Source organism: Bicyclus anynana, chromosome 19 (assembly GCF_947172395.1).
Source record: "Bicyclus anynana chromosome 19, ilBicAnyn1.1, whole genome shotgun sequence".
NCBI classification, from domain to species: Eukaryota; Metazoa; Arthropoda; class Insecta; order Lepidoptera; family Nymphalidae; genus Bicyclus; species Bicyclus anynana.
The window spans coordinates 4,746,558-4,773,305 of NC_069101.1; the positions used below are offsets into that span (position 1 = coordinate 4,746,558).

General features: G+C 36.0%; 3 protein-coding genes across 3 annotated transcripts; 1 reads left to right on the forward strand and 2 right to left on the reverse strand.

Annotated features, from left to right (window-relative positions):
• Positions 1-178: 178 nt before the first annotated feature.
• On the reverse strand, positions 179-20,380 carry LOC112045235 (probable ATP-dependent RNA helicase DDX46). The gene is made up of 18 exons (XM_024081340.2): positions 20,172-20,380; positions 19,902-20,093; positions 19,269-19,422; positions 18,475-18,664; positions 17,907-18,007; positions 17,036-17,165; positions 15,819-15,988; positions 14,934-15,148; positions 14,198-14,432; positions 13,293-13,454; positions 12,721-12,840; positions 11,845-12,052; positions 10,550-10,712; positions 9,637-9,848; positions 8,200-8,363; positions 7,225-7,416; positions 4,450-4,617; positions 179-453 (listed from the first exon to the last, which is right to left on the reverse strand). The coding sequence occupies exons 1-18, from the start codon at positions 20,183-20,185 to the stop codon at positions 211-213; spliced, it is 3,033 nt and encodes a 1,010-aa protein (XP_023937108.2). The 5' UTR covers positions 20,186-20,380; the 3' UTR covers positions 179-210.
• Positions 20,381-21,016: 636 nt separating this feature from the next.
• On the forward strand, positions 21,017-22,555 carry LOC112045252 (U6 snRNA-associated Sm-like protein LSm3). Its single transcript, XM_024081364.2, has 3 exons — positions 21,017-21,226; positions 21,317-21,424; positions 22,341-22,555. The coding sequence occupies exons 1-3, from the start codon at positions 21,206-21,208 to the stop codon at positions 22,518-22,520; spliced, it is 309 nt and encodes a 102-aa protein (XP_023937132.1). The 5' UTR covers positions 21,017-21,205; the 3' UTR covers positions 22,521-22,555.
• Positions 22,545-25,901, reverse strand: LOC112045237 (U3 small nucleolar RNA-associated protein 14 homolog C). Its single transcript, XM_024081343.2, has 3 exons — positions 25,093-25,901; positions 24,116-24,308; positions 22,545-24,012 (listed from the first exon to the last, which is right to left on the reverse strand). The coding sequence occupies exons 1-3, from the start codon at positions 25,749-25,751 to the stop codon at positions 22,567-22,569; spliced, it is 2,298 nt and encodes a 765-aa protein (XP_023937111.2). The 5' UTR covers positions 25,752-25,901; the 3' UTR covers positions 22,545-22,566.
• Between the last annotated feature and the right edge of the window lie 847 nt (positions 25,902-26,748).

Consider the following 26,748-nt stretch of genomic DNA (forward strand, 5'->3'; position numbering starts at 1 on the left):
AAACTGCACCAACGGACTACGCAGTCTATTTGGGCAGTTTTAACGAATGTGTATACGAAAATTAGCGCAGACTTTTTCACACTATGAACATGACATTCGATGAACTGCACAAATGGACTGTGTGGACCGGGTAACTGCTAATTGTTGTGTGGGTAGAACGAAAATAAAACAAACGAACTAGAAGAAACGTACTATAATTCCCATAGAATATTAGAGGACCTTATATCTAGCTTTGTTGATCACGTGATGCGCCGAGGTCTGCAGTTTGAGGAGTTCCTCCTTGATGAGCCGCGTGATCTCAGACTTGGCTTTGGCGACCGCCAGCTCTTGGGAGCTCTCGATGGCTAGGTACAGCTTCCGTTCGCCCTCAGGAGGAGCCTTACCCGGTTGTACATACGTACCTCGTACTGTGATGCCCGCTTCCGAATACTCGCTGATCAACGCTAGCGCCTCCTGTAAAAGAAAACTCGATGAAATCACCTAAATTAAGAACTAGAATTTTGTCGTCTATCTCTATCTATCTCTTGCCGGGTAAAAGAGATCACTAATGCTGGCAACATAATTGAGCCGCCAGTCGCTTGCAGACTTATCTAGCGCGCACTGTAACAAACTTTCTGTTATACAGAAGTGTCTTAGACTATACTCCTGTTATCAGAAATGACTTGGGTAAGTGCCACAAATGGGGTTTGATGCTGCTTTGGATTGGAATTATAGTCAATTTATTCCAGGGATTTTTGGCTTTTGATGTAGCAAGCGCTTTTGTGTGGAAACTGAAGACTCCTTTCGTTAGAGTGTTTTCCTTAGGTTTCTACACCATCTTTGTGTCTGTAAACTGGTAAACAATTTTCTGTACAGTGTACACTTTACCAAAAAGATACATCTATTTGACATCTCAGCCACTATACAATAATAATAATCCAAATATTGTAGGGGAAGGGGGGCTATTTGTAGGGGAAGGAGAAATTTTCAAAACAAAAAAAGTTCAACCGGACTTGAATTAATTAAAGTATGTAGTTTAGGAGTATAATGTATATGCATAACTCCATATAGTTTATATAGTTCGTATACGTTTTATGATTGAGAATATAGAAAAAAAATATATTGGCAAATTGTATACAAATTTTCGCGATGATTGATGATTCGCGAAGCCTTAAAACAAAAATCCATGATGGTAAAGAGGAGTTATTAAACTAATAAGTTTGGGAGAATGTGTGTTACTCAAAAACTTTTGTGAATTTTGATGAAAATTTAATAAAAAGAGGATATATTAAACATAAGTAAATAGAAGAAAACCGTTAAACGTAACATGACAAAAATATTTAAGAATTAAAAATAATTTGAGTATTTTGATTATGACAAGAAAGACAAGATAATGATCAAAATGGATTATTATTGTGAATTACCTGTCCAAATTAATTACAATACCAACACCTCCGTCGATTCAAAAGCTTCACACAGAAAAATACAAAAGCACCAATCAATGCCAGTTTGAGTAACATTTTGACTGATCTGTATGAGAAGCGATCATGCACTGAGGTGATGAAATAGGGAGATGCATAAGTAATTGCAAGGGGTTATCGCTAAAGGAGGTCGATCATAGGCCAAAGTTAATATACGCAATGAGGTTGTGGACTTGGAAAATGCAATAAAATCTCTTACTTTTGTTTGTAAATAACATTGCATGCCAACTGCTGTTATTGTAAACAAAATTTAATTGAAAAGTCATAACCATATAAATAATTTTGTAAAGCATCACAACAACAAATTATATATTTCTATTTTGCATTTAATTACCTAATTTGTTTGTTATGACAACCGTTGTAATCTATACTTCTATACTAATATTATCAAGAGGAAAGCATTGATTGTTTGTTTGTTTGTATGCATTAAATAGGCTCCGAAACTACTGATCGATTTGAAAAATTCTTTCACTGTTGGGATGCTACACTATCTTTAAGTATAGAGGCTATATTAGATTCTTCATAAAACTCCAATAATGAAGAAGGTGTAAAAATTTACCTAAAACATCGTTTATTTAGGGGTACGGTAGGAGTAGATTAGGGGTAGGGTAAGGAACAAGTGTATGTACATAAGTCAAAGCGACGCTTGGCCGGATCCACTAGTATAAACTAAATCTGTTTTGGAAACAATCGAAATGTTTTATTACACAACTTTATTTACACATCATAACAAAAATTGCAAGTTCAATTAATGCATTTAATTTGTTTTCACACTTTTTAAGTGTTTATACCTAGACTGATATTGTTTACTGATTTGGCTGACGCTGTGACGCGTAATCAAAATGTTATAAATTAGCCACCTCCCACGGTTTCATTCGCGTAATTCCCGTTCCCGTGAGAATACGGGGATAAAATATAGCCTACGACACTCGCAAATAACGTGGCTTTCTAGTGATAAAAGAATTTTCAAAATCGGTTGAGAAGATCCAGAGATTACCCTTACAATACCACAATTCAATTTATTCGATCTTTTAATATCAGGTACAAAATATAGGTACATATTTGAAAAAATGCATAAGTACGAGTAGGTACAATAAAGATCATACGAGCAGCTATTTATAAAAGACATTGTCTCTTAAACGTGGATCCAAAACACTCAAGATAAGATATCCAAGCTAACATACGAGTATATTCTTAGACTTTTCAACGGTTTCAAGATAATGTTTAAAATAGATTGTCAGTTGAAAACAAAATATTCTGTTAGATTGCACACTTATCAACTGTATCCATGTTGAATTTCTAAAGGTAAGGGCATATTATGAGCCGTGATAGCCCAGTAAATATGACCTTAGGTTCGAATCCAGTCCGGGGCATGCACCGTAAACAAGATCACTCATGTGATTTTAAGAAAAACACATTTTAAGAAAATATATTTTCTAAATATAACGGTGAAGGAAAAACATCGTGAGGAAACCGGCATACCTGAGAATTTTCTTAATTCTCTATGTATGTCAGTCTGTAAATCCGCATTGGGCCAGCGTGGTGGATTATTATCCTGACCCCTCTCATTCTGCGAGGAGACTCGAGCTCAATAATGAACCTAATATGGATTGTTAATGCTAAAGGGCAATTTAAAGACGCTTATTATTTCACAAGCTATTAGATTGAAACTGAAAGTTTGTCAGCTCATGCTTTTACCATAGATAAGATGTAAGCAACTATAAATTAAGTTGGACTTAATTTATAGTTGCTTACAACTTTGTGACTTTGAGAGGTAGTAGGATTTAAGGGTCCAGACTGTCAACCGTCCAGGTATAATACGTATCTCTTTTAATTTATGTGTATAAATCATTTGAATGCTGTTGCAAGGTCATGTCCAATGTTTGTTAAATTTATTTAAACAGTTATATAAAAAGATGCCGCCAAAGCTGTGGAGAAGATTACTATATTTATAACATCATATTTTAAATAGACGTTATCAGCTCTAGGAAACGATTTATCTCAACTTCTGGTGGAGTATAAGTGACGCTGTAAGTGAGATCGGATTATACACTTGGCAAAAGTATCAAGATAAACCCGACGAGTGTTGCACAACACTTCAATGCGTCAAAGTCAATCACGAAATATCAGCACAAATCAACCATAATATACATAATCCCTGAATTTCTATCAATATTTACTAGTAATATTATAGAAGAGGCAAAGTATGTGGTGTTGTAGGGGACAATCTCTGGATCTACTGAAATGATTTCGACAATTATTTTACCACTAGAATGCCACATTATTTGTAAGTGTCAATCATTTTACTATTAGAAATTTGTGAGTTTGTCTGAGACTCAGCCCTCGGGTTAGAGGGCCTGGAAGGGTGCTTTGACCTGAGTGTATCAGTCCGGGCGCCCCCGAGATCGTGAGTTACAAACCCCACGTTCGGGTGACGTCAGACATTGGAGAACCTCCTCTTCGCCGGCGAAGATGCTGTGTAGTTTGTAGCTTGTGTTTGTGTTGCCTGGGAAGCGTTCTCGGTCGTTCACCTCCGTAGCTGAGGTAGTTCCGCAAGTAATCGCACGTGCGCTTCTGCCTTCGCCTCCCCAAAATTTTAGCGGAGTTATAACGGAAGTTTATTCACGTCGTAATTTTTAAAACTGTCATTAACATTAAACCTCGGAAATATTTTGGTCGGAGCCAAGTTTTAACATATCACTTTTGAGCTTGGATAGTGATTGCACACGAAATCACTAAAATCAAATTGTTTTAAAACCACCTTCTTTTTTTTAAGTCAGTTAAAAACGTCAAGAACAAGCAATTGAATTGTTTTAGAGACAGTGGATCAAACATGGCATGCATTCGGCCGATATACCTGATGTGAATGAATTTACCTATTTGAGATAAAGATTTATCAATTTTTTTTTGCTCTCCGTCTCCGTTAACCTCCGAATCCGAAGGCGAGGTCTACACCTTCACCTTCGACACAAAGGGTCGCTCTACTGACCTTGCTCGTGACCCGCCAACGCGCCTGCTGCGGGAAGTCGTTGATCTCCAGCTCGGTCTCGTACTTCCGGAACACCTCCTCGGCCGGCTCGGACGCGCTCTCGTCGCGCGGCTGGTAGTTCAGACGCGTGTTCAGTTTCGCCGCTAGCTGTTCCGCTACTGTTTTGGCCTGTAAAAATGTGTTTATAGTTTAATTTTGACAGTAAATTTTACCTTCCAAACAAGTAGTAGTCGAAGACAATAATAAAGATCAAAAAGAAGGACAAAAGGAACAAAACAGCTATATAGACAGGGACTATATAGCAATATAGACAGGGGCGTTGGTGGTAGGCCAAAGAAGCCAAAACACCAGCGCTTTAACAGGCAAAGAGGTCTTCCCAGGCCAAGTCTGGTAACGCAATAGTTTCTAAATATGCTCAGGATGTAGTCTGGTGATAGTCGTTGGTTCTGACCACAACTATTTACGTCACATAAAATCAGGTGACTCGATAACGTCTTGTCATTCAAAAACCGTACAAGTACGAGTCGCCCACTGAGGTTATCGTACGTAAGATCATTACAAATAATTCAGGAATTAAATTTCAATTTTTGCCGAACTTTTCCGTAATTTAAGACCCGCTGTTTTTTGAGATTTAATTACAAATGTACAGTTTGATATTTTTTTCTTGTACTGCTATGATGTTCCTTGCCATATTTCATAGTTTTAGATTAACGGGAAGTACCCTATGAGTTTTCGATTTACTTGAGTGTCAAAATATGGTTAAATAAACTGCCGTATTTTTTTTACGTAAACCTAGAAGTTTATTTTTTCCACAACTTCATGGGATTGTAGACCTGAATATAAATATATACATTTCAAATTTAAACTTGATACGTCCACACATTCGCGAAATAAACTGTCCGTTTATTTCTGGACAGAAAGACAGACATACACAGTGTAAAAAATAAAGTGATCTTTATAAGGTTTCCATTTTTCTTTTTGAGATACCCTAAAAATAAGTTGACGTGAAATTTCTGCTTTATACTATAAATCACTTTAATCTTGTTAATTTAAAAAAAAAATCATGTAAACGCTTTAGCAGTATACAATAATATGTTAACAAAAACGTATGTACAAGTTAAATTTGTGTGGTCGGACAGTCACAAGGCACATTGCCGCATAATGTATTGTGATACACATTTCAATTTTCACAATGTCAACGCTAATTTCTATTGTAATTCGCTAAACATCATATGACGTTGTGACAACAGAGCTCGTGACTTGTGTAAATAAACGTAAAATTTACAACACCTTATATGTTGTGTACGAGTATGTTAGTATATCTTAGTATTATTAACGACTAGCGCACGGCCGCGAATGCGTCCGCGTGAAAATCGATGTAAGCTTTTATTTCAACCTCTATTTCATCCCCTTCTACTTATATTTTGGCATGTGTTATGTTTAGGCCGAGCCGTGATAGTCCAGTGGATATGACCTCTGCCTCCGATTTCGGAGGGTGTGGGTTCAAATCCGGTCCGGGGCATGCACCTCCAACTTTTCAGGTGTGTGCATTTTATGAAATTAAATATCACGTGTCTCAAACGGTGAAGGAAAACATCGTGAGGAAACCTGCACACCAGAGAATTTCTTAATTCTCTGCGTGTGTGAAGTCTGCCAATCCGCATTGGGCCAGCGTGGTGGACTATTGGCCTAACCCCTCTCATTCTGAGAGGAGACTCGAGCTCAGCAGTGAGCCGTATATGGGTTGATAACGACGATGTGTTATGATAAATAAATAGTCTACTAATATTTTTACAAAACATGAAACAACTACAACCCTATTTTAACCATTCAGGAGTAGAATTTCGAAAAATCTTGAATTACATTGCGTTTCGCTTTTGTACTAGACGTGAGCATCGTGCGAGGTCGCGGACTCTCCGTACCAAGAGTATGAGCGGAAAGAACCTTCTTTAGAACTGCTTCGGCAGTCTGTTGCGAGAAAGAGTTGTTGAGAGAAAGCGCGAGAAGAGCCCACAACAAACTCAGACAAGGTTTATTTTTTTGTTTACCACCATTTCACAAATTTATCTAGACTCAGATCAGCCCAGAAAGAGTCTGGAATAAATCCCCCGCGTATTATGCAAGAAGGGCATAGTCTCGAAGCTCGTACCTGTCCCTGACACTCGAGAGAAGACGACCCCACAGTTGCTCGACTCGAGCCTTTTTCGAGATTGAGAACTTACCGTAATGAGAGTATGCGCGGAGGGCCCATCCTTGAGGATTACGTCATAAACATTGAGAGACACTAATATTGGTAATATTGACGTCACTCGATTTAACGGCAAACTCGCTAAAGCGTCGATATCACATGGCTTTGATTTGCTTAGCTTGCTCTTCATAGAATGATACACTCTATATAGCGTTACACCCACTCTCTATAACGACAATTAAGTAATAAAAAGTACCAAAGTAAGTTGCCAAAATTAGTTAAAAACGCGCAGCTATCTATGTTCTTTTGTATACAAATTGGGACTGCACTTATGGACTTACTACGTTACATTCGTGGTTGTTTACAAACTTTCAAACAGTAAACATAGCAAGTAAAAGAAAATCACTGTGTATTGACTAAAAAGTTATACTCATACATTTTTCTTCTTTCTGTATTACAACCATTCTCTATAACGCTATAAAATGTACAGTCCCTTTAGTGACGTTATATAAAGTTTACACTGTACTTCAAAAGGATGGGAGGATATTTGATGTGTGATGAACTGTCTTGCGAGGTCGAGGACTCACCGTAATAAGAGTATGCGCGGAGGGGGCCCCCTTGAGGATGGCTTCAGCGGCTTGCTGCGTGGCTCCCTTCTGCTCGACGCCCAGCCCCTTGGCGAGGTTGATGCGCGAGGCGAGTCTCTTAGCCAGCTCCAGTTTGCCGTCCGTGCCCGCCGCGCCAGCACCCGCAGGGGGTCCGGCGTTGGCGACACCAGGCTGTTATAAATAAATAAATAATTGAATTTATTATTTTCAAATTATTTTGATTGTTTAATATTCATTTTGTAATTTTAGATTTATTGTTGTAATTATATTTCTGATTGCTCGAGAAACGAATTGGGAAACTGTAATGTTTTTCTGGGCATATTTCACGACTATAAATAATAAATAAATAAATAAATATTAATTATCATAGTTATTTTGTTTTGTCTTTATATTTTTATTTTGCATTATAATTTTAATACATTAATTCCTTTATCCAAAGGTTGTCTGGTAGATATAGTTATATGCAATAAGACCGCCTTTGCACATACTTGTTTACTATCTTTTTTTCTATTTTATTTAATAATAATAATAAGTGTTATAAAGTACCGTCGTTATCAACCCATATTCGGCTCACTGCTGAGCTTAAGTCTCCTCTCAGAATGAGGGATTAGGCCTTAGTCCACCACGCTGGCCCAATGCGGATTGGCAGACTTCACACACGCAGAGAATTAAGAAAATTCTTTGGTATGCAGGTTTCCTCACGATGTTTTCCTTTACGGTTTGATACACGTGATATTTATTTTTTTTAAATGCACACAACTGAAAAGATGGAGGTGGAGGCATGCCCGGGACCGGATTCGAACCCACACCCTCCGGAATCGGAGGCAGAGGTCATATCCACTGGGCTATTACGGCGTAATTTATGATAACATTGAATAATTGTAACGAAAACAATACGGAGCGATAGTACCACAATTTTTGGCATTTGGCACAATGGATGCTCATTGAAAATACCTTAATTTCCTTCACGATCTTCTTAGCGGCGAGCATGGTCTCTATTTGCTGGTCGAGGTCGCCCTCCACGTCCTCGTCGTCGGAGTCCTGCAGCCCCAGCGCCGCCTTCTGGTACTTCTTGCGCTCCGTGGCCGCCTGCGCTTCTGATTCGTCGAACTTGAACCCTAAGGCATAGACATTCACCATGGTCAACAGATAATATATAACCTAAAAAATATTAAAAATTAAAAAAAAAACAGTAACAAAAGACAGTTTCTTTTTTTATTATTTATGTGTGTTCATGCTAATGTTAAAAACAATGAATTTTTGTGAGTTTCATAGATGCACCGATCTATAGACGATTGTTGTAGATAGTTGTGATTTTGGACATGAATCAGCATTTTCAATAAAAGGAACAAAACATAGGTTACGAGAAGAGAGAAGGGATTGAGCAACTTTAAAAAAAAGTAGCGGTTAGTAGCGCCATCTCACGTATCGAAATTGCTTTACTCCATATGCTTCTACTAGTAACTTCACAGTAAGTATGCTGTTATATATGTATAGATAGACTAAACGAATTCAGCGTTGGGTTTGTGTCGTAGTTTTGTGGTGGTACTACAGGTGGCGCTTGTCGACTACATTCTTCGTAACACATTCACAAACTTACGCCTACTTCTAAGATGGTCTTGGCAGTGTGCGTAATAAAGTTTTACAACTTGCTTAGAAAATGCTTAGGCAATCCACTGAACGAAGTACATACTTGTAGAATCGCTTATCAAAGAAGATGGTCCAAAATTGTATGGAGCTCAAGTCCAGTCAATGAACCCTAGCGGAAATAAAAGGAAATATTTTTTTTTAACTATTTTTGATTACACAAATCTACGAATTTATTTTAATTATTTCGAAATAATATTCATTATCTCCCAAGAAATGCAACACTAATACGGGTAATAATGGCGGATTGATGACGTTTTCAATGCAGTAATCGATTTGACGTTTGCTGTCAATTGTCATGTCATAGTTGCTTTAAGGGCTCCATCTTGATATTACTCAAAAACTTGGGTTTTAATTTTATTTATTTCTTTTTATTTAGTTACATTTATTCACTTTAATAAATCACTAAAATACTTGTATTTTTTAAATTTTAATGATATGGGGTACAAGAGTGGACCTGAAATGGACCATCTCTTTTCCCACTGAATCCGCCGCCTGTGTGAATCTTCTTGCCGTCCTTCTCCTGCACCTCTTAGCACGTGTCCCACATCTGACACAGCTCGCACAGCGTGGCAGTCCTGCTACAGCGTAAGAAAGATTGTTGCTCACCTTTTCCACTGAAGCCGCCGCCCGTGTGCACCTTCTTGCCGTCTTTCTCCTGCGCCTCCTCGTACGTGTCCCACATCTGACACAGCTCGCACAGCGTGGCAGACCTGCTACAGCGTAAGGAAGATTGTTGCTCACCTTTCCCACTGAAGCCGCCACCCGTGTGCACCTTCTTGCCGTCCTTCTCCTGCGCCTCCTTGTAGGTGTCCCACAGCTGGCGCAGCTCGGGCGGCGGCGGCGTGCCCGCCAGCTCGAACGCGCGCAGCACGTCGCCCGCGTAGCGGCCCTGCTCCGGCGTCAGGAACGTCCACGCGTAGCCCTTGTTGCCGGCGCGCCCGGTCCGCCCGCATCTGTATACAACGACAGTTTCACAATTTCATTGATATTTACCATTCATTGCGCTGGACTGACCAAGTGAAACCCGCTCTAAATGTATCACCCCTCGATTTCTCCACGATGTCATCATCAGATCCTGACATGAAAAGAATGGGACCACCCTGGAAGTAAACCCTTCAAAAAAAGAATTTTCAAAATCGGTCCATAAATGACGGAAATATCGCTGGACATACATAAAAAAAAACATACTTACAACCGTACGTAGAACCTCCTCCTTTTTGGAAGTCGGTTAAAAAGTACAAAGACATAGGCAAGATTAACAGCAAAAGTATGGCTCTGCTGCCCTAATCTCAGACAACTAAAAGTGAGGCTTCTAAGATGCGTGCTGCCATCTACAGGCATAGTGAAACAGTGTTTGTTATTTTAAACTACCAGTAGATGGTGTTCTAAGAGAACTTTGAAACAATCCCTTTTTGTACGCTTCAAGAACCTGTTGCGATGCAGTTATGCCTGAGGCTCATAGATGGCGCTTTGTTTTTTATATTAGAAAGAAGTTCCACTTCAATCGTATGGTCTAAAGAAAACAAGGAGGGTGAAAACTTCCTCCTTGTTTTCTTTGAGATAAAGGTAAAAAGTTTGTACTGCTCAGTCACCAAATATTTTTCATTAGTCTATGCTACATTACCTTTCCTCAGTAATCTCTGTCCACACTAACCTGTGCACGTAATCCTCGTAGTGATTGGGACAGTCGTAGTTGACGACCAGCACCAACTGTTTGACGTCGAGCCCGCGCGCCGCGACGCTGGTGGCTACCAACAGCTTCACCTTGCCAGACTTGAAGTCAACGATCGTCGAGTCCCTGTCGAATTGATCAATACCTGTAACAGGCCACTATTAATATATTCGTCTCTTTTAACACAGTATTGATTTGGTATACTGCCTCCTTTTATAATTAAAACAGAAATAAGGAATGACATTCTTTTCAGTAATCATTTATTTTTAATATACTCTTTGCAGGGAAGAGCACAGGTGTCTATAATACAAGTTCTTTCTTAGTTTAGATACCTGTTACTCATCCATGAATTATAATGTTAAGCTATTTTTCCCTATTATGTTACAGTTTTATAGAGAATAAACGATTAATATTATTATTAAATAAAATATTTTGTTTCCTATCTTTAAAATTGGCGCAGTCGGTAGGACTTTTTAAAAATTAAAAGAAATAATATATTTCTAATTATTGCTATTTGCATTCTTCTTGACAGTCGTTTGAAACCAATGTAAATAATCACAAAATAGTTTCACGAAGTTATGGCAAAATAAGTTATTTAAAACTAATAATTAAATTTAATTTCGCAAAATTTTTTTATGGAGGCAGTACACACTTTCACAAATTTTATAAATGTCACGCAAATATGTCCCCTCTGTACACGAACAGAAGCTGAAATAAAAATTGATCAGTTTTAGTAAGGTTTTCTATATTTCCGTCTCTAAAATATCTATGTAAAAATACAATACAGATATGTAAATCACAGCATATTAAAATAAGAGTGTAAATGTAATCAGCCTAATAAATAATCTAATATTAATAAGCACATATTGCTTTTGATGACTAAGTTATGTAATTTGCCCATCTACTATGTCGCTTTCGGCGACTAAGTTACATAGTTTGCCTATAGATGACGCTTTCGACGACTCAGTTGTATAGTTTGCCTCTAGATGTCGCTTTCGGCGACTCAGTTATGTAGTTTGCTTGTAGAAGACGCATTCGACGACTCACTTCTGTAGTTTACCTATAGATGTCACTTTTGGACGATTAAGTTACATAAAATGGCTATAGATGTCGCTTCCGACGGCTCAGTCGCGTAGTTTGCCCATAGATGTCGCTTTCCAGTACTTAGTTATGTGATTTGCCTATAGATGTCGCTTTCGATGACTCGTTTATGTAATTTGTTTAGAATATCGCTTTCCAATTAACTAATTATGTACTTCAAAACAATAACGACTTACCCCCATGTAAACTCATGCAAGAATACGACGCCTTCATCAGATCCTTGAGGAGGCTGTCAGCGTTTTCCTGTTTGTCAACAAAGACAATGATACTGCCCATCTGACTGTACAGCCCCAACAGTTCTAGAAGCTTAAAGAACTTCGCGTCATCTTCTAATATGGCCACGTGTTGTTCTACTTCCTTGCACACTACGCTGCGGCCACCCACCTACAATAAAATATTGTACTAATTTGAATCATCTTTGAACTAAAAAGTTAGTACCTAGTTAGCTAAAAACTAGTAGTATAAACTAAGTAAACTTGCTCAAACTTAAAACTTAAAGTTAGCAAAATTCAAATAAATATATTTTTGGACCACAAAGTATTTTTTTTTTCAAGGAGTAAAGAACCTTATATATAAATATATAGAAATGAAATGCTGTTAGTTAGTCAACTCGAGAAACTCGAGAAAAGCTGAACGGATTTATCTTATCTTGGTCTTGAAATGTTTGTTGGGGTTTAGGAGTAGGAAAGAATAAGCGAAGCTAGTGAAAATATTTGTTTTTTAGGTTGGAATTTCCTTAATATCCAATTTTAATGGAGGTTTCGTCTATTAGCCTATGACCCACTTCCTTGTGGTGGACCATTCATATACAATAAAAGGTTTCCTTATCAAGGCCCTTTATAAGAGAGAGGATTTGGAGCCTACATTGTAGAAGGAAAAACGTAGTCTAGTATTTATTATTGCTTCAGATGTTTATGGTTATGTGCCGTGCTGACCAAGGATTCTACGGGAGGTTGTTTAGTTCTGTGCAAGTCACACCTAAGTCGGCCGATGTCCATGGGGACTTTTCCTCCACGCACAAAAAAACAAACAGGTCTTTGTCTATGGTGTACCTGAACTTCAATAGGTTTCTGCAGAATTCGCCTCGCGAGCGCTTCCATCTGCCGCGGGAAGGTAGCACTGAACATCACGGTTTGTCGGTCGGGTCGCACGTTGTCGATTATCTTCATCACCTAATTAAACAAAACGTTACACATTTAACGTTATTATGTAACTCGGTTTACGATTCAAGTAATCTGTAACTATATCGTTTTTCATCGTATTTTGCAATCATCTAACATTGTGTTTTCAACGAAATGACACAATAAAAAATCATGTGAGATGATCATAGAAACAAAATAACGGTACCACTTAATGAAAAATGGTGCATTTAAGGTTATTTTTTTAAAATTTGAACGGTACACCGAGATACATAATGGGCCTGCAGTTCGGTTCAATGTCGTTGGTCCACCAAGTAGGGATTCAATCCTATACAGTTCATTGATATCTAAATATATAAAAGTCACTGAAATATCGAGAACCGCTAGACGTATAAAGATAAAAGGCAGTGAGGTAGTTTAGAGTTAATAGATGTCCGTTGAGAAAGGATTATGCAGAACTATTGAATAGTAGGTTCACCGCTGACCTGCGGCTCAAAGCCCATGTCGAACATGCGGTCGGCTTCGTCCAGCACGATGTAGGTGACACGGCGCAGGTTGGTGACGCGGCCCGAGTTGGCGGCCAGCATGTCGATCATGCGACCAGGCGTACACACTATCATCTCGGCGCCGCGCTTCAGCTCCGCTATCTATGACGAAATATATTATGTATCCATTGACCTCTACGGTGCAAGTGGAAGGACATAAGAGGAGAGGAAGGCAAAACGAAGAGATGGTTGGATTGTGTTAAAGAGGACATGTGTGTAAAAGAAGTGGAAGGCAAAAGGAGAGATGGTTGGATTGTGTTAAAGAGGACATGTGTGTAAAAGGAGTGGATGATGAGTTGACGAGTAACAGAGACGAATGCAAAAGATTGACATATTTTTCCTACCCCACTTAAGTGGGATAAAGGTAACACGATGATGATGACCTCTTATAATAAAAGGATGCACAATCATGTAGAAAAATTCACTTAAAAACTGGCCAATTTTGCTTTGACAGTTTTAATTATTGGTTAAGAAAATTATACCTAAAGGTCTTTAAATATGATCGAATATTCAATAAAATTCCAAATTCAGAGCAAATTCAACCTTAAGGATTGAGTTTTAGTTTTTACTCTTTCCTTCAAGAAATTCTCACCCCTGGAGTTACGCCTCTAAGCGTCGAGAGCATATTAAGGGATGATTTTTATTGGACTGGGCCTTGTCAGGGTTGGCTAAGGCAGTAACTACCATGGTTAAAACCAGTCCCATGATTATCATAGAATAGTGATTGTTACCTAATTGATCGTTATCAACATAGTCCTGCCATTGGAACAGTTTAAATAATGGAGTTTTAAAGTAAGAGCCAGCTCTTCAGACCTGAACATAAAATAGGAAACAATTAGACATACCTGTTCTGATATCCCAGTGCCTCCATAAACGCAAACAACGCGCAATCCTAGCGATTTGGCAAACTTCTTGATATCCTTCCCGATCTGCATACACAACTCTCTTGTTGGTGTCATTATAAGAGATATTGGTCCGTCAGTGTCCTCTAAGGGCTGTTGGTCCAGGACATGCCGGAACATTGGCAGGATGAAGGCCAGAGTTTTGCCTGAACCAGTTTTTGCTATACCAATGAGATCTCTGTAAAAAAAGAATGCATTTTTAGCATTTGAGTAAGTAATTTAAAAAAATCAAGCCAACATCTTCTTCCCTTTGAAGTTAGTTTTTAAATTACTTTTATGGTTTTTTTTTCATTTATATTGTATTTTAACTTTAGACTAGGCTCTAATCTGACTTATAGACTTTGAGACAGGATCCACGAATTTCAGGGTTATGTAGTTGGTTTGGCGCTTAGGAATCGACAAATTTTGTAGACATAGAGCTTCATTTATTTATACTGATCTAACAGGTGATTATAACTAATCGAAAAACATCAATTTTTTACTGTGGTGGAGTGTGGAATCAATTTTTTACAGGAACATTGGAAAAAATTGTCTCAGCTAAAATACGAAAACGCTCGCTTGTATTTTTTTTTGCATGAGCGATTTAAGTTAAAAAATTATATGAAAATTTTTATGGCACATTCCCTGGGTCAACTAGCACTATGTCTATGTATTATAATAACCAATGTGTAATATTTACCTTCCTGACATAATAGCGGGGATGGCTTGCGCCTGGATTGGCGTAGGTTTCTCAAAGCCAAGCTTCTTCAGTATCTCAAGCTCTTTCTTGCTGATCCCACAATGCGCCCATGATTTGATAGGTTTTGGACAACCCTTGCCCTTCACGCGAATGCCTTCTAGCTCGGTCCTGTACGCTTCTACCTCTTCTGGGGTCATTCGTGATAGCTCGCTTACCTGATACAGACAAAAACATAGTTATTATCAGACTATTTTAATAGCCTACTACGAGGTCAGACCTTACAGAAGGGATATGGAGACCTCAGACCTACCCACCAAAAAAGAAAAACCTATAGAGTCTTAGTCTTAGTCTTAGTCTTAGTTTTCCCACAGGGGTGAAAATATGTCCGAAAAAGGGTGCCCTATCTTGCGGAGGACAAATCCAAGCCCAAGTATATCAATTTAACTTAAATAAATATGAAAGTTAATTATAGTGATTTTTAAATTGGCTATGTAATACTAATAACTAACCATTTATTGTAATGAAATTTTAACTGTTATTCAATCTACTAGGTCAGTTGGTGAATTAATGAAAATGTTGAATTTATTTAAAGTGATCAATGTTTTTTATGTTTTTTATGTTATGTTATGTTATGTATAGGCTTGCTTGATGAGGTCTAAGATGTATTGTGCTTGCCTAGAAGATGCCTGTTCACTCTTTCCTAAATGATATTTATCATTTAGGAAAGAGTGAATAAGTAGAAGTAGAAAAGGGTCATTTTTCATCATCATCATTATCAGCCGATGGACGTTCACAGCTGGACATAGGCCTCTTGTATGGAATTCCAAGCACAACAGTCTCGAGCCGCCAGTTTAGGGTAAATAATTGTAAATACTTATCATATACCTCTGTGTAGAAAGCTTTTCTAAACGGCATGTAAATCAAGCTGGCGTGGTCCACTTTAGCAAGATCTTTCTTCTGTTTCGAAGCGAGGTTCGCTGCCGCGTCTTTAATGTCCTCGGTTTCTTCCTCTGACGAATATTCCAATCCATCCTGGTTTTGTTCTATTAATTCACCTATAACATAAGTAATTAATTATACTTTAAATTCATTAATTCTTACATTACTTTACGCCATTTCATTTATGAGTAATTGCCGCGAAATACGTCGAATCCAAGTGGCAATACCAGACACTCTATAACTCCCAGTAAGTACATATCAAAGCTGAAGAAGTTGGTTCTACAATGTTCAATTGCAAACACTCATACACTTCTCTGATAGATGGACATATTATTCATTGATTATCAATAATAAACATATAGACAGAAAACAGATAAAAGATATTTTTGGCCTTTTTACCCAACTCTGTTAGAAGGAGGCTTATATTTTTGTATGTCTGTGGTTCAATTAGCTATATTAAAAGTACAATAAAAGTTCTACAATTATGCTATTATCTAGATTAATTTATTGACTAAATTTTATCTATGTTTGTATTGTTACTTTTGCCAGGTCATCACTTACCCTGTGGACTCGCTCCAAACCTGTATGGGAAAAGAAGTTGCCATGCCTAGCCTAGTTAGAAACCTTATGCAATGATGTGCATGTCATTTAGGGTTGCCAGCCATAGTACAATACTATAATATATAGTATTGTACTATATTTCGGGTTTGCGTACTATATACCGTTGAAGAATGTAATAATAGTACCCAAAGATACTGCATTTTCAACAACTTCATGAACTTTAAATGTTATAAACATTATCATCGAATCCGAACCTGTCTATCTTAACGAATTCCGAACTTGAAATTAACAATCAAAAAATGAGCTTGAAAAATGTGTAAAAGCATAAAATATATCTTATTTACTTAAGATGAAAATTCTTGAAAAATACAGTAGTAGGTGATTGTAAATAAATAGTTTTTAGAAAAACAAACGAGTTTTATCGCTTATTTCGTAAAAAACTGTATTTTCTTTGAGCATACTATATTTTTTTGTGGCTAAATCTGAAATATACTGTATTTTATTTTTAATATTTTTCTCAAGAAATGATGGCAACCCTAATACCATTGGATGTTGACATGCTTACTAGTTGCTCTTGTTATTTAATAAACATAAAAGTTTACCTTTATTTTTCTGTTCAGTAACTTTCTTCTTAGCAGTGCCAGTAAGTATCACAACGCCGGTGCCCCCGCCAGTGGACGGCACACTTATGATGCCTCGCGCCTGGTCTAATTCGTTCACTTTTCTGACTTCCTACAAAAATAACCCAATACTGAACAACGGCTCTCCATTCTGCCTAAGTACTAATAAAGTATTCAGAGTCACACAGCGGGCGATGGAACGAGCTATGTTAGGAGTATCTCTGCGTGATCGAATCAGAAATGAGGAGATCCGCAGAAGAACCAAAGTCACCGACATAGCTCAACGAGTTGCGAAGCTGAAGTGGCAATGGGCGGGGCACATAGTTCGAAGAGCCGATGACATTGGGGTCCCAAAATGCTGGAATGGCGACCCCGCACTATAAGCGCAGTGTTGGCCGACCCCCCACCAGGTGGACTGACGACATCAAGCGAGTCGCAGGGATTCGCTGGATGCAGGTGGCTCAGTATTGTGATGTTTGGAAGTCCCTACAAAAGGCCATATCCTGCAGTGGACGTCCATCGGCTGATATGATAATGATGATGACTAATAAAGTGCACTTTTATTTGCTACATTGTAGTACAAAATAATGTTGTTGTACAAATGGAGTAAATGTCACAATTATAAGCAGTTTTTTTTAATGTATATTTTAAGTGTTTTCTATTTATTCAATCTTGTTTTTTTTTCGTCATAAATTACTGTAATAGATATAAATTTAAAAATAAATCCAATTTCATTCAATTCAACAATAAAATTTGATGCAAAATATAACATTTGGAATTTAAATTATATATATCATATTTCAGATAGTTATTGTATTTCTGATAGTTTATTATATCTGTTTTTTAAGCTTACTTGCTGCACTTCTTGCATGTATGCATCTAATGGATCTATTTCATCTTCTTCTTCTTTCTTTTCTTCAGGTTTCTCTTTTTCTTTACCTTCACCATCTTCACCTAAAAATACACCATGTATATGATATATCTAACTATGAGAATATAATATACACATAATATAAAGTTGATTAACTTTACAACCTGTTAAAGTATTCATCTACATCAGCTACAGCTGTCTGTGACTTAAATAAATGCAGCAAGGAAAATATTTATTTTCTAGCTATAATATGAGAAAATTCATGAGTCGTGAGATGAGACTTATAGCTAATGTGGAATGCTCTTCCGGAGTCTCTGTTTCCCTATGCTTATAATTTTAATACTGTCTAGTCGAGAATGAAAAGGCATCTTATAGGCAAGCAAGCTTGAACACATTACTTCTTTCCATAAGGCGTAATTGTAGTCAAGCACCTATCTATCATAAAAATAACAAAATTGAGCCACAGGGAAACTAATTTATATTAATACCAATGTAAGTACAACATTTTTATGTAATTTTTTCAAGAGAAAATCAATATGTGATCCTTTACCTTCATCACCAGAGTCATCCTCTAAAGACCATTTCTTTGCTGCTGGCACTTGAATGTTAGTTACTATGCTTCCCTTTTGCACCTCTTTCTTAGCAGATTCAATCTCTTTACGTTTTCGTTCTGCCCTCCATCGCTCAATGCGGTCTCGCCTTTTTTGCATTTCTGCTTCTAACCTGCTTTGCTCCTCTTCCTATAATTATAAGTAGAATCAAATGAAATTACACTTTATAGTACACCATAACAAAATGAAATATGGATGATGATTAGGTTTGAATATATTAATTTTTATGATACATTTGGGTAAATAAGGTCAATGTTGACTAATTTAAAACACAAAAATAATAATTAAGACATAAAAAGCAAAGATTGACTGGATATTTGCAAAATAAATAAGATTATAAAATTTCAAAATCTATTAAAAATCTTTTATCTTAGTTAGATGAAAATTCATACAAAAGCAAACTTTTCCTCTATAATATTAATATAGAAAAGTGACACAATCCTTATTGGGCACTTTTACTTTACTTTTCCAAGTTCTTGGCTCTTGTGTGTAGGTTTTCTGGTGTAACCTTTCCTCTAGATTATATCAGCCAGTCGAGTTTACTCCAGAAACTTTGCAGAAAAATCCCTAGGCTTGTATATTATTCTATTATATATTAAAATATTGAATAGCTTACAAGTATTTATGATGTAGCTATTTACGTGAAATTAATAGATCAAAAAAAAAATTTAAAATAATTTTGGCTCATATTTTGTATTTTATAAATATTGTTGATCATAGACATATTGAGTACCTTGTCAACAGTCCCTGGATTATAATCTTCAGATTTCAATGTTTTTTCTTTTGATTTGGATCTATCTTTCTCTTTTTCCCTATCCCTGTCTCTATCTGGTGTCTTCTTCCTAGATTTGCTACTTGATCCATTCCTTTTGTCATCTCTTTTATCGCTGCAAATATAAAATTTACAGTAAATTTATAAATAATTAAAAACAACTATCTTATTGATGATCCATGCATATACAAAATGTTTACAATAACAATGACAATTACTGGCTCTTGACTGTTCACTCCATTGTTACACAAAATATTAAGATGTTTGTTAGTGAATCACAAAAATGGATGAACTTTGGCACAGACAGATTATAGTATCAACTAGTGTTTTTTATGCCAATAATAATTTAAAAGGTAGGGTGTATATTGGACCCGAAGAGGCTGTACAGACTACTTTAGTATTCTAGTTTTTTGTATTTACCATTTGTACTGGACTAAAATACTAAAGAAGTCCAAACTAGGCCTCCGAGTTAATTCTTTTAATAATAATGCTAACTTCGTCAAGTCTGCAGAAGCACTACAATCCTTAAGAATTAGAGCTGGTATTACATATATGATAACAATCATGTTGTAATAAAGCAATCTACAAATTTACCTTTTACGATCCCTATCGCGATCTCTGCTACGATCACGCTTCGACTCCCTCTCTCTGCTGCGGCTACGCTTTCTCTTCGACAATTTTGAACTTCTGTCCCTACTTCTAGACCGAGAGCGCCTGCGTTTGCGATCAGGAGTTGGCGACCTGCTATGAGAGCGCCTTCGGTCACGATCCCTATCTCGATCTCGTCTACAATGAACATAAGCATTAGATAACCCGATTACCATTATTTCAAGAATCAAAACATAAAAGAAACGTTAATCTTACCCACTCCTAACCATGTTTACACTATTTCATTTAATGTACATATAAAAGTAGATCAAGAATATATTACAGTATATTTTAAGCACTATTTATTTACGTCAATTATAAAGAATACTCATAAACATTTTGCCGAATAGAGCACATTAATTAATAATTCGAGAAAAAACATAAAGCTCACAGCACAAGCCACAAATACTTCGATTACACATGTCAAATAAATGTCAATGTCATTTGTCAAGCTTTTTGAAGTTAAGCGATAGACAAACGTTTACTGATGGCATTATTATCTATGGACAGCACAGATTAATAATAGATATTTACACATATAGCTAAAGGTACTTTTGAATAAATTAGATGTTATTACAACATTGTCTATCTAAGAATACGTCTTTGATGATATGCTATGTTAGGTAAGCTTCAAGCACAAGATGAAACATTTTACACATGTTATTCATTCGAATGAAACCATAGATTAAATGTCTTTTTTTATTTGGCATTACAGTAGAAATTAATGTTCCTTGATCAACGCTACTTAAGTTCCTTGCGCTACATTCTACATACTACAGGACATTCTACTCTATGGCCTAAGGCCTCTTAAGCCTAGTTTAGACTACTCAAGTATTTTAGTCGAGTACGAGAGATTTTTGGGCAGTAAATCATAAAATTTTTCGTACTCGACTAAAATACTAAAGTAGTCCGTACGATCTCTTAGGCTCCGATAAAAAGGCGTACAAAATCAAAGACATTAATTGTATTCCTATAATCCAATGGTCCAGACTAAAAACAAATTATACTAATGTTATGTCAATGTCATTATTCATTTGGCATTTACTGTCAATTCAAATTCATGGTTATGTTAGGTTATAAATTTATGTCAATTGTGTTTGTTTGGTATTTTGGCTAATTAAGAATTTACGATAGATATTTATTATAATTTTTTGTTGAAGTTATTGCCAAAATTTTCAATTTGAATCAGAAATTTAGTAAAATATAATTGACTATTAATTGTTTGGCTTTACTTTACATATTTTATAACCATGGCAGACGACGCTGATGCTGTAATTCGAATTGTTTTCTATTTAATAAAATTTAGCGGTGAAGTAGGTATATAATTATAATAATATTTATAAATGGTATTTACTCTCCAGGTGGCGGTAATGACAGTGAAGGAACCTTTGGATTTAATCAGGCTTAGTCTAGATGAAAGAATTTATGTAAAAATGCGAAATGAACGCGAATTACGTGGGAAACTACATGTAAGGAAACTACCATTTTATTTTATTCTTTAGGACTATCCGGTACATTTAAATATACCTTATAAAAGAAACTTGCTATAATCACACAATACAATTTAGGGTATAATAACCATTTTTAAAATTATAAATTGTAAGAGATGCTGCAAATTACCTCTCATCGTGATACAATGAACACTCAATAAAGATTACTGAACAAAAGTTTTACATCCTGTTGGAAAGATTATACCAGTCACAAAACATTAAACTGCCAAAACTCATTAGAATAAAAGGATAATTAGAAGTGATACCTCATTCAACACAGAATAAAATTCTGAGGCTTGTGTTTTTAATTTTCTTCATACCAAAATTACAGTTTTTAATAATTAAAAACGAAACCCTGAAATAGGGCCTCAGCTTTTTCATTCAATATATGGCAGACTGTATTCTCACTATGACAGAAACTGCCAGAATGTTATAAATTTTTATTATTCTGCTGGTTTGTCTTCAGTAAATGAAGTTGTTTCCACATCCATTACTTCTTGATGAGTACTGTTTACCAACAATGAAATTAGAAATGAAGGTAGAAAACTTAATTATTTTAAATTATGTATGGTTTGTTTATAAAATGTTATATAAAATATACTAACCATATTGACGGTCTAGATGTGATACCTCGTAACTAACAATTTACTCAGTTTGCACATACAAGCTATCACATCTAGACCAACAATATCTAATTGTTCTAAGCTTATTAATCAAAATTATTTTTATTTATTTAAGATCAAGTTAATTATAATTATTATTGGGTGTGAAAGGACTAGTGATTTATACCCTCATTTTTAATTTGTTTGTTGGTAAACAGTACTATCAAAAAAAGGCTGTAGCTAAAGGTTGCACAATGCAGAACTCAGAGCTTTAAAAACTAATGTTATTTCAGGCTTATGATCAACATTTAAATATGGTATTGGGTGATGCTGAGGAAACCATAACCACAGTTGAAATTGATGAAGAAACATATGAAGAAGTATACAGATCCACCAAAAGGAATATCCCTATGTTATTTGTAAGAGGTGATGGGGTTATACTAGTATCTCCACCAGTGAGAGTTGGTGTGTAGGTCTAAGAAAATAAAATAAAATAATTTTAAGCAAATATGTAGGATTTTATTTTTTGGTCACAAATTTCAATACAGATTCATTATTAAAACTAAGATTCTTCTTAACCAGTAATTCATCTTCGCCCATAGGTTGGATTATAGCACCTGCTTTAGTAATGACATTGGGCCGGATAAGTTTCTTATGAGCAGTTTCAGGTATAAAAGTATTACCAAGAGGTGTTCTAATTGATGCTTCAAAGTCCTTAACACTTGTGAAAGGAAATGGCAAATTTGAAACTTTATGTGCATCAAGTTGAGAGTTTTTGAACTCATTTATTATTATATCGCCTTTATTATCATCACGCCTAGGCATTTTAGGTATTGGTTTACCAATAAACCTGTTTCTTTTGCGCTTTGTTGCCTTCACTCCTTTGCCACCCCAGCTACCCCATCCTGGCAAGGTAAGATCAATATCTTTAGATATATCTTGGTTCTTCTCATCTTCTTTCTCTTGTCTGAAGCTATCAACAACATCATCTTCTTCAAAAACTTCCTCAATATCAACCTTTGGAACAACTTGTTCATCATCATCTAAATCATCAATATCATTTTGTGCACTTGAAATAGCTGTGTTTAAATACTTTGGCTTAACTTCAATAAATCTGTTGGGATCAATGTCAACATCAATATTCCCTTGTAAAGGATTATTTACTGTTGTTAATATGTTTGACAATGACGCTGTTTCCTTTACATGTCCAATACCTTTATGTGTTTCAAACAACTCTTCATCAACTTGAGACTTCAGATTCTGTTTATTAAGCTTTAAGTATTCAAGGTTATCTTGGTCATCATTATTTTTACTCTCCATTTTATCTGGTTTATGTGACTGTTTGTCTAATTTTTTAATTTGCTTTCGTAATTTTTTCAATTTAGTCTCTACTTTGCCAACAACTTTGTTTTCAAATTTATCAAAAACATTTGAAATATCCTCTGATGCTTTCCCATGGTTTTTAAGTCCATAGATTGGTTGAGATGCCACATCTATATCTTCAACAATCCAATTTGAAGTTGCCCCTAAAGTTGTAAATATCTTTTTGGTCTTTATTTGATTTCTTTTAATACTTTTTGTTTCATCAGGCATTGTTACTTCGCTAAATGAATTTTCAGGATTACTTGTATCACATAATTTTTTCAAACTGCCCTTAAGATGTCCAATTGTTGAAGAAAAATCTTCAATGTTTGTTTTTACAGATTGTTCTTCTTCAGAATCAGAATCAATCTCTTTTATTTTAGACATTTTATCTTTTAGAAATTTTTTGTATCCAAAGTTAAATTCTGAGTCAACATTGCTATCTGAACTCTTCATCATCCAAGGATTCATGGGATCCTGAGCTAGAGTTAAATCTGGGATATTTACTGCATCATCTGCTTCATCATCAGTGCTTTGTGTATCTTGTGTTTTATGTGTTAAACTTCTACTGACAGACAATTGTTCTGCTAGTTGTTGGCGTACCTATAATCATAGAACATAAAAGAATTATAAATTGACAATACTTTAAAAATCAAATTGTTGAAAGTTGTTCAAAGTTGAAAAGTAAATTTGTTCCCTGGATTACCTCTTTATCATATTTCGCTCGAACCAATTTGCTTTTAGCCCACTTTCCTGTATTCTTGTGTCTTAGAGTGTGCCTCTCCAAAGCTCTAGTTTTTTCAAGTTCTTCCAACTTCTTCAAGGCTTCCTCAGGATTTTTACTTTGCAATTCTTCAAACTCCTTCAACTGTTGTTTTAGCCTTTCTTTTTTGAGGATACTGAAAAACAAATATTGTTTTAAATATCAACAAATATATTTTATGTAGGTTAAGTAAAAGTACCTGGATGCCAGAGCTTTCTTGGTATTTTTAAGTATTTGTTCAAAAAAGTAAAAACAACAAAACTAAATTTCATGAAAATCATTGGAGCTGTTTCTGAGGTTATTAGAAAATAAGAAAATTGCTCTTTAAGATAAATGCAATAATCTCTTATAATTTATTAACTACTTTATGAACACCTTTGTGTTTGAAGTATAAGGTTTGGCATGGCATGTTTGCAATAGTCTTTATAGTCTCGTCTTGTAGGTGAGCACCTTGAGCTATTTTTACCAGTATTTTTTTTCACCATAATCTTTAATAGCCCAGGATCCGTGGAACATTATTACAATCAATTACTATCAAGTAAGTTTCTAGTGAGTATTGATCTGACACTCTATTTTTATTTACAAAAATTCTTGATTTGAATCTTTAAACTAACTGGATTACCAGGCAATAAAAATTTCTGAGCGTCAGAACAAGATAATGTACCACACAATTTGTAGGACACTGTGGCTGTTAAGTTGTGTATCTATTAATTAAGCAACAGTAAAAAACATCTGGTTAGTAACACAAGTCTCCTCTTAGAATAAGAGGGGATAGGACAATAGTTGACCGAGCTGGTTCAATGTGGATTGGCTTTGATACATAGAGAAATAAGAAAATTCTTAGGTATGCCGGTCTCCTCACTATGTTTTTCCTTCATTGTTTGAGATACATGATATTTAATTTCTAAAATAATACATACCGATGATATTTTTTACTTTTTATTTTACTTTGCCTCTTTTCTTTAGCAGCTTTGTATGACTGTTGAGCTCTCAATTTTGCAGCATTCTGCCTATGCTCCAACATCTCTTCATAGCTCATGGGATATACTTGTTCTTCTTCTTCTACCTCTTTTGATTCCGGGGGAGGATCAATCTCATCTAATTCTTTTTCCAAGGAAGATTTAAGAGTGAGTTTCGAGAGGAATTCTTTTGTCGGTTGAATTTTAGATTTTTTTGAAACATGGCCTAAAGGGTAGGAAACAAAATCTACAGTTCTGTTTCTAGCGACAACGGGATCCCACCTGCCTACTTTCTTTTTTGTGTCTTCGTAACCAGTCGCCCTTTTTATACGTTCAGCCTGAGGTTTTTCTAGCGGCTTCGGTAAGACCTTAGCTTCTCGAGTTTTCTTTAGCTTTTTACCGATTTTCACGCTGTGTGCAGTGTCTTCCAGAACTTTGACAACATTACCTAGTTTTAGTTTACTTGACCGTTTGATTAAATTGAATTCGGAATTTTGATTAGTAGGTTCGTTTCTAGTGGGCTCGGTAATGTGCTGAGTTTTATCAAGTTTGGTTATTGCACTAACGAGACGGTCGTGTTCGGATGCTACAAAATCTGTTTCTTCACTATCTTCCATCATTGAGAAATTAGTGCACTGATATGATAGTATAAAAGTTACTAACAACGATAGAAATTAAATTTATTTTTACGTTGAACAGGGTCTTTCAATAAATAAAAATAACCTCAAAACAAAACAATGCTTTTGCTTAGATGTCACTGTCACTCGTCACTGTCAAAAATACGTCACGCAGTCTTATTTTTTTTTACAAACTGTGTTTACGACTATGCGTTCTAGCGGTTATTCAAGAACAAGATACCATGGCCATAGAGTAGGATGATTATAGACCGTGGCGACAGCTCTGCCCAAGGAACATATTTGGCTCTGCCAGTGTGATATAGTTTACGGCTTAGATACATAGAAGGTTTACGGTTTAATAATGATGATTTTATTTAATGGAAAAAGGTATTTTTTTAATCAGAAGTAAAATAAGAGTGCGTGCAAGAGAAGTCTGCGCGCCACTGTACTCGATCGTACTAAATTGTAGGTACTCGATCATTGATGTTGTCATCTTAACTGGTTTCTTTTACCCTAGAGAAATATGTTCCTTGCCCTAGATATACTAGAGATCTAGACAACAAGACGGTAGAACTTGATTTGTTCTGATTTTGGCTATCCGATAACTTAACTTGCGCGTATTCAGATGAATCGCACTATACTTTATATATACTACACAACCGCCGACCACATTAGTGATTAAATCCTCTTTGATTTTATATTGGTTACTTTTTTTTATTGGTTTATTTATGGAGGGTAGAGGTAAGAAGATCCATCTCTGTTTGAAAAAGTATCTGTCCGAAAAGAAACGATAGCACAGAATACACAATACAGTGGCAAATTATTTAAAAAACTTGAGAGGTGTCAAGGGACACCCGGATGGAACCAAGTACGCTATAGCTACATCGCTATAGATATCGTTATCGCTATCGATATCGCATCCCATCCCATCCCATCAAATCTTTGAACATTCATCAAAAGGGACTTCGTTCAAAGGATCGAGGGTGTGGGTCTTTTGGGG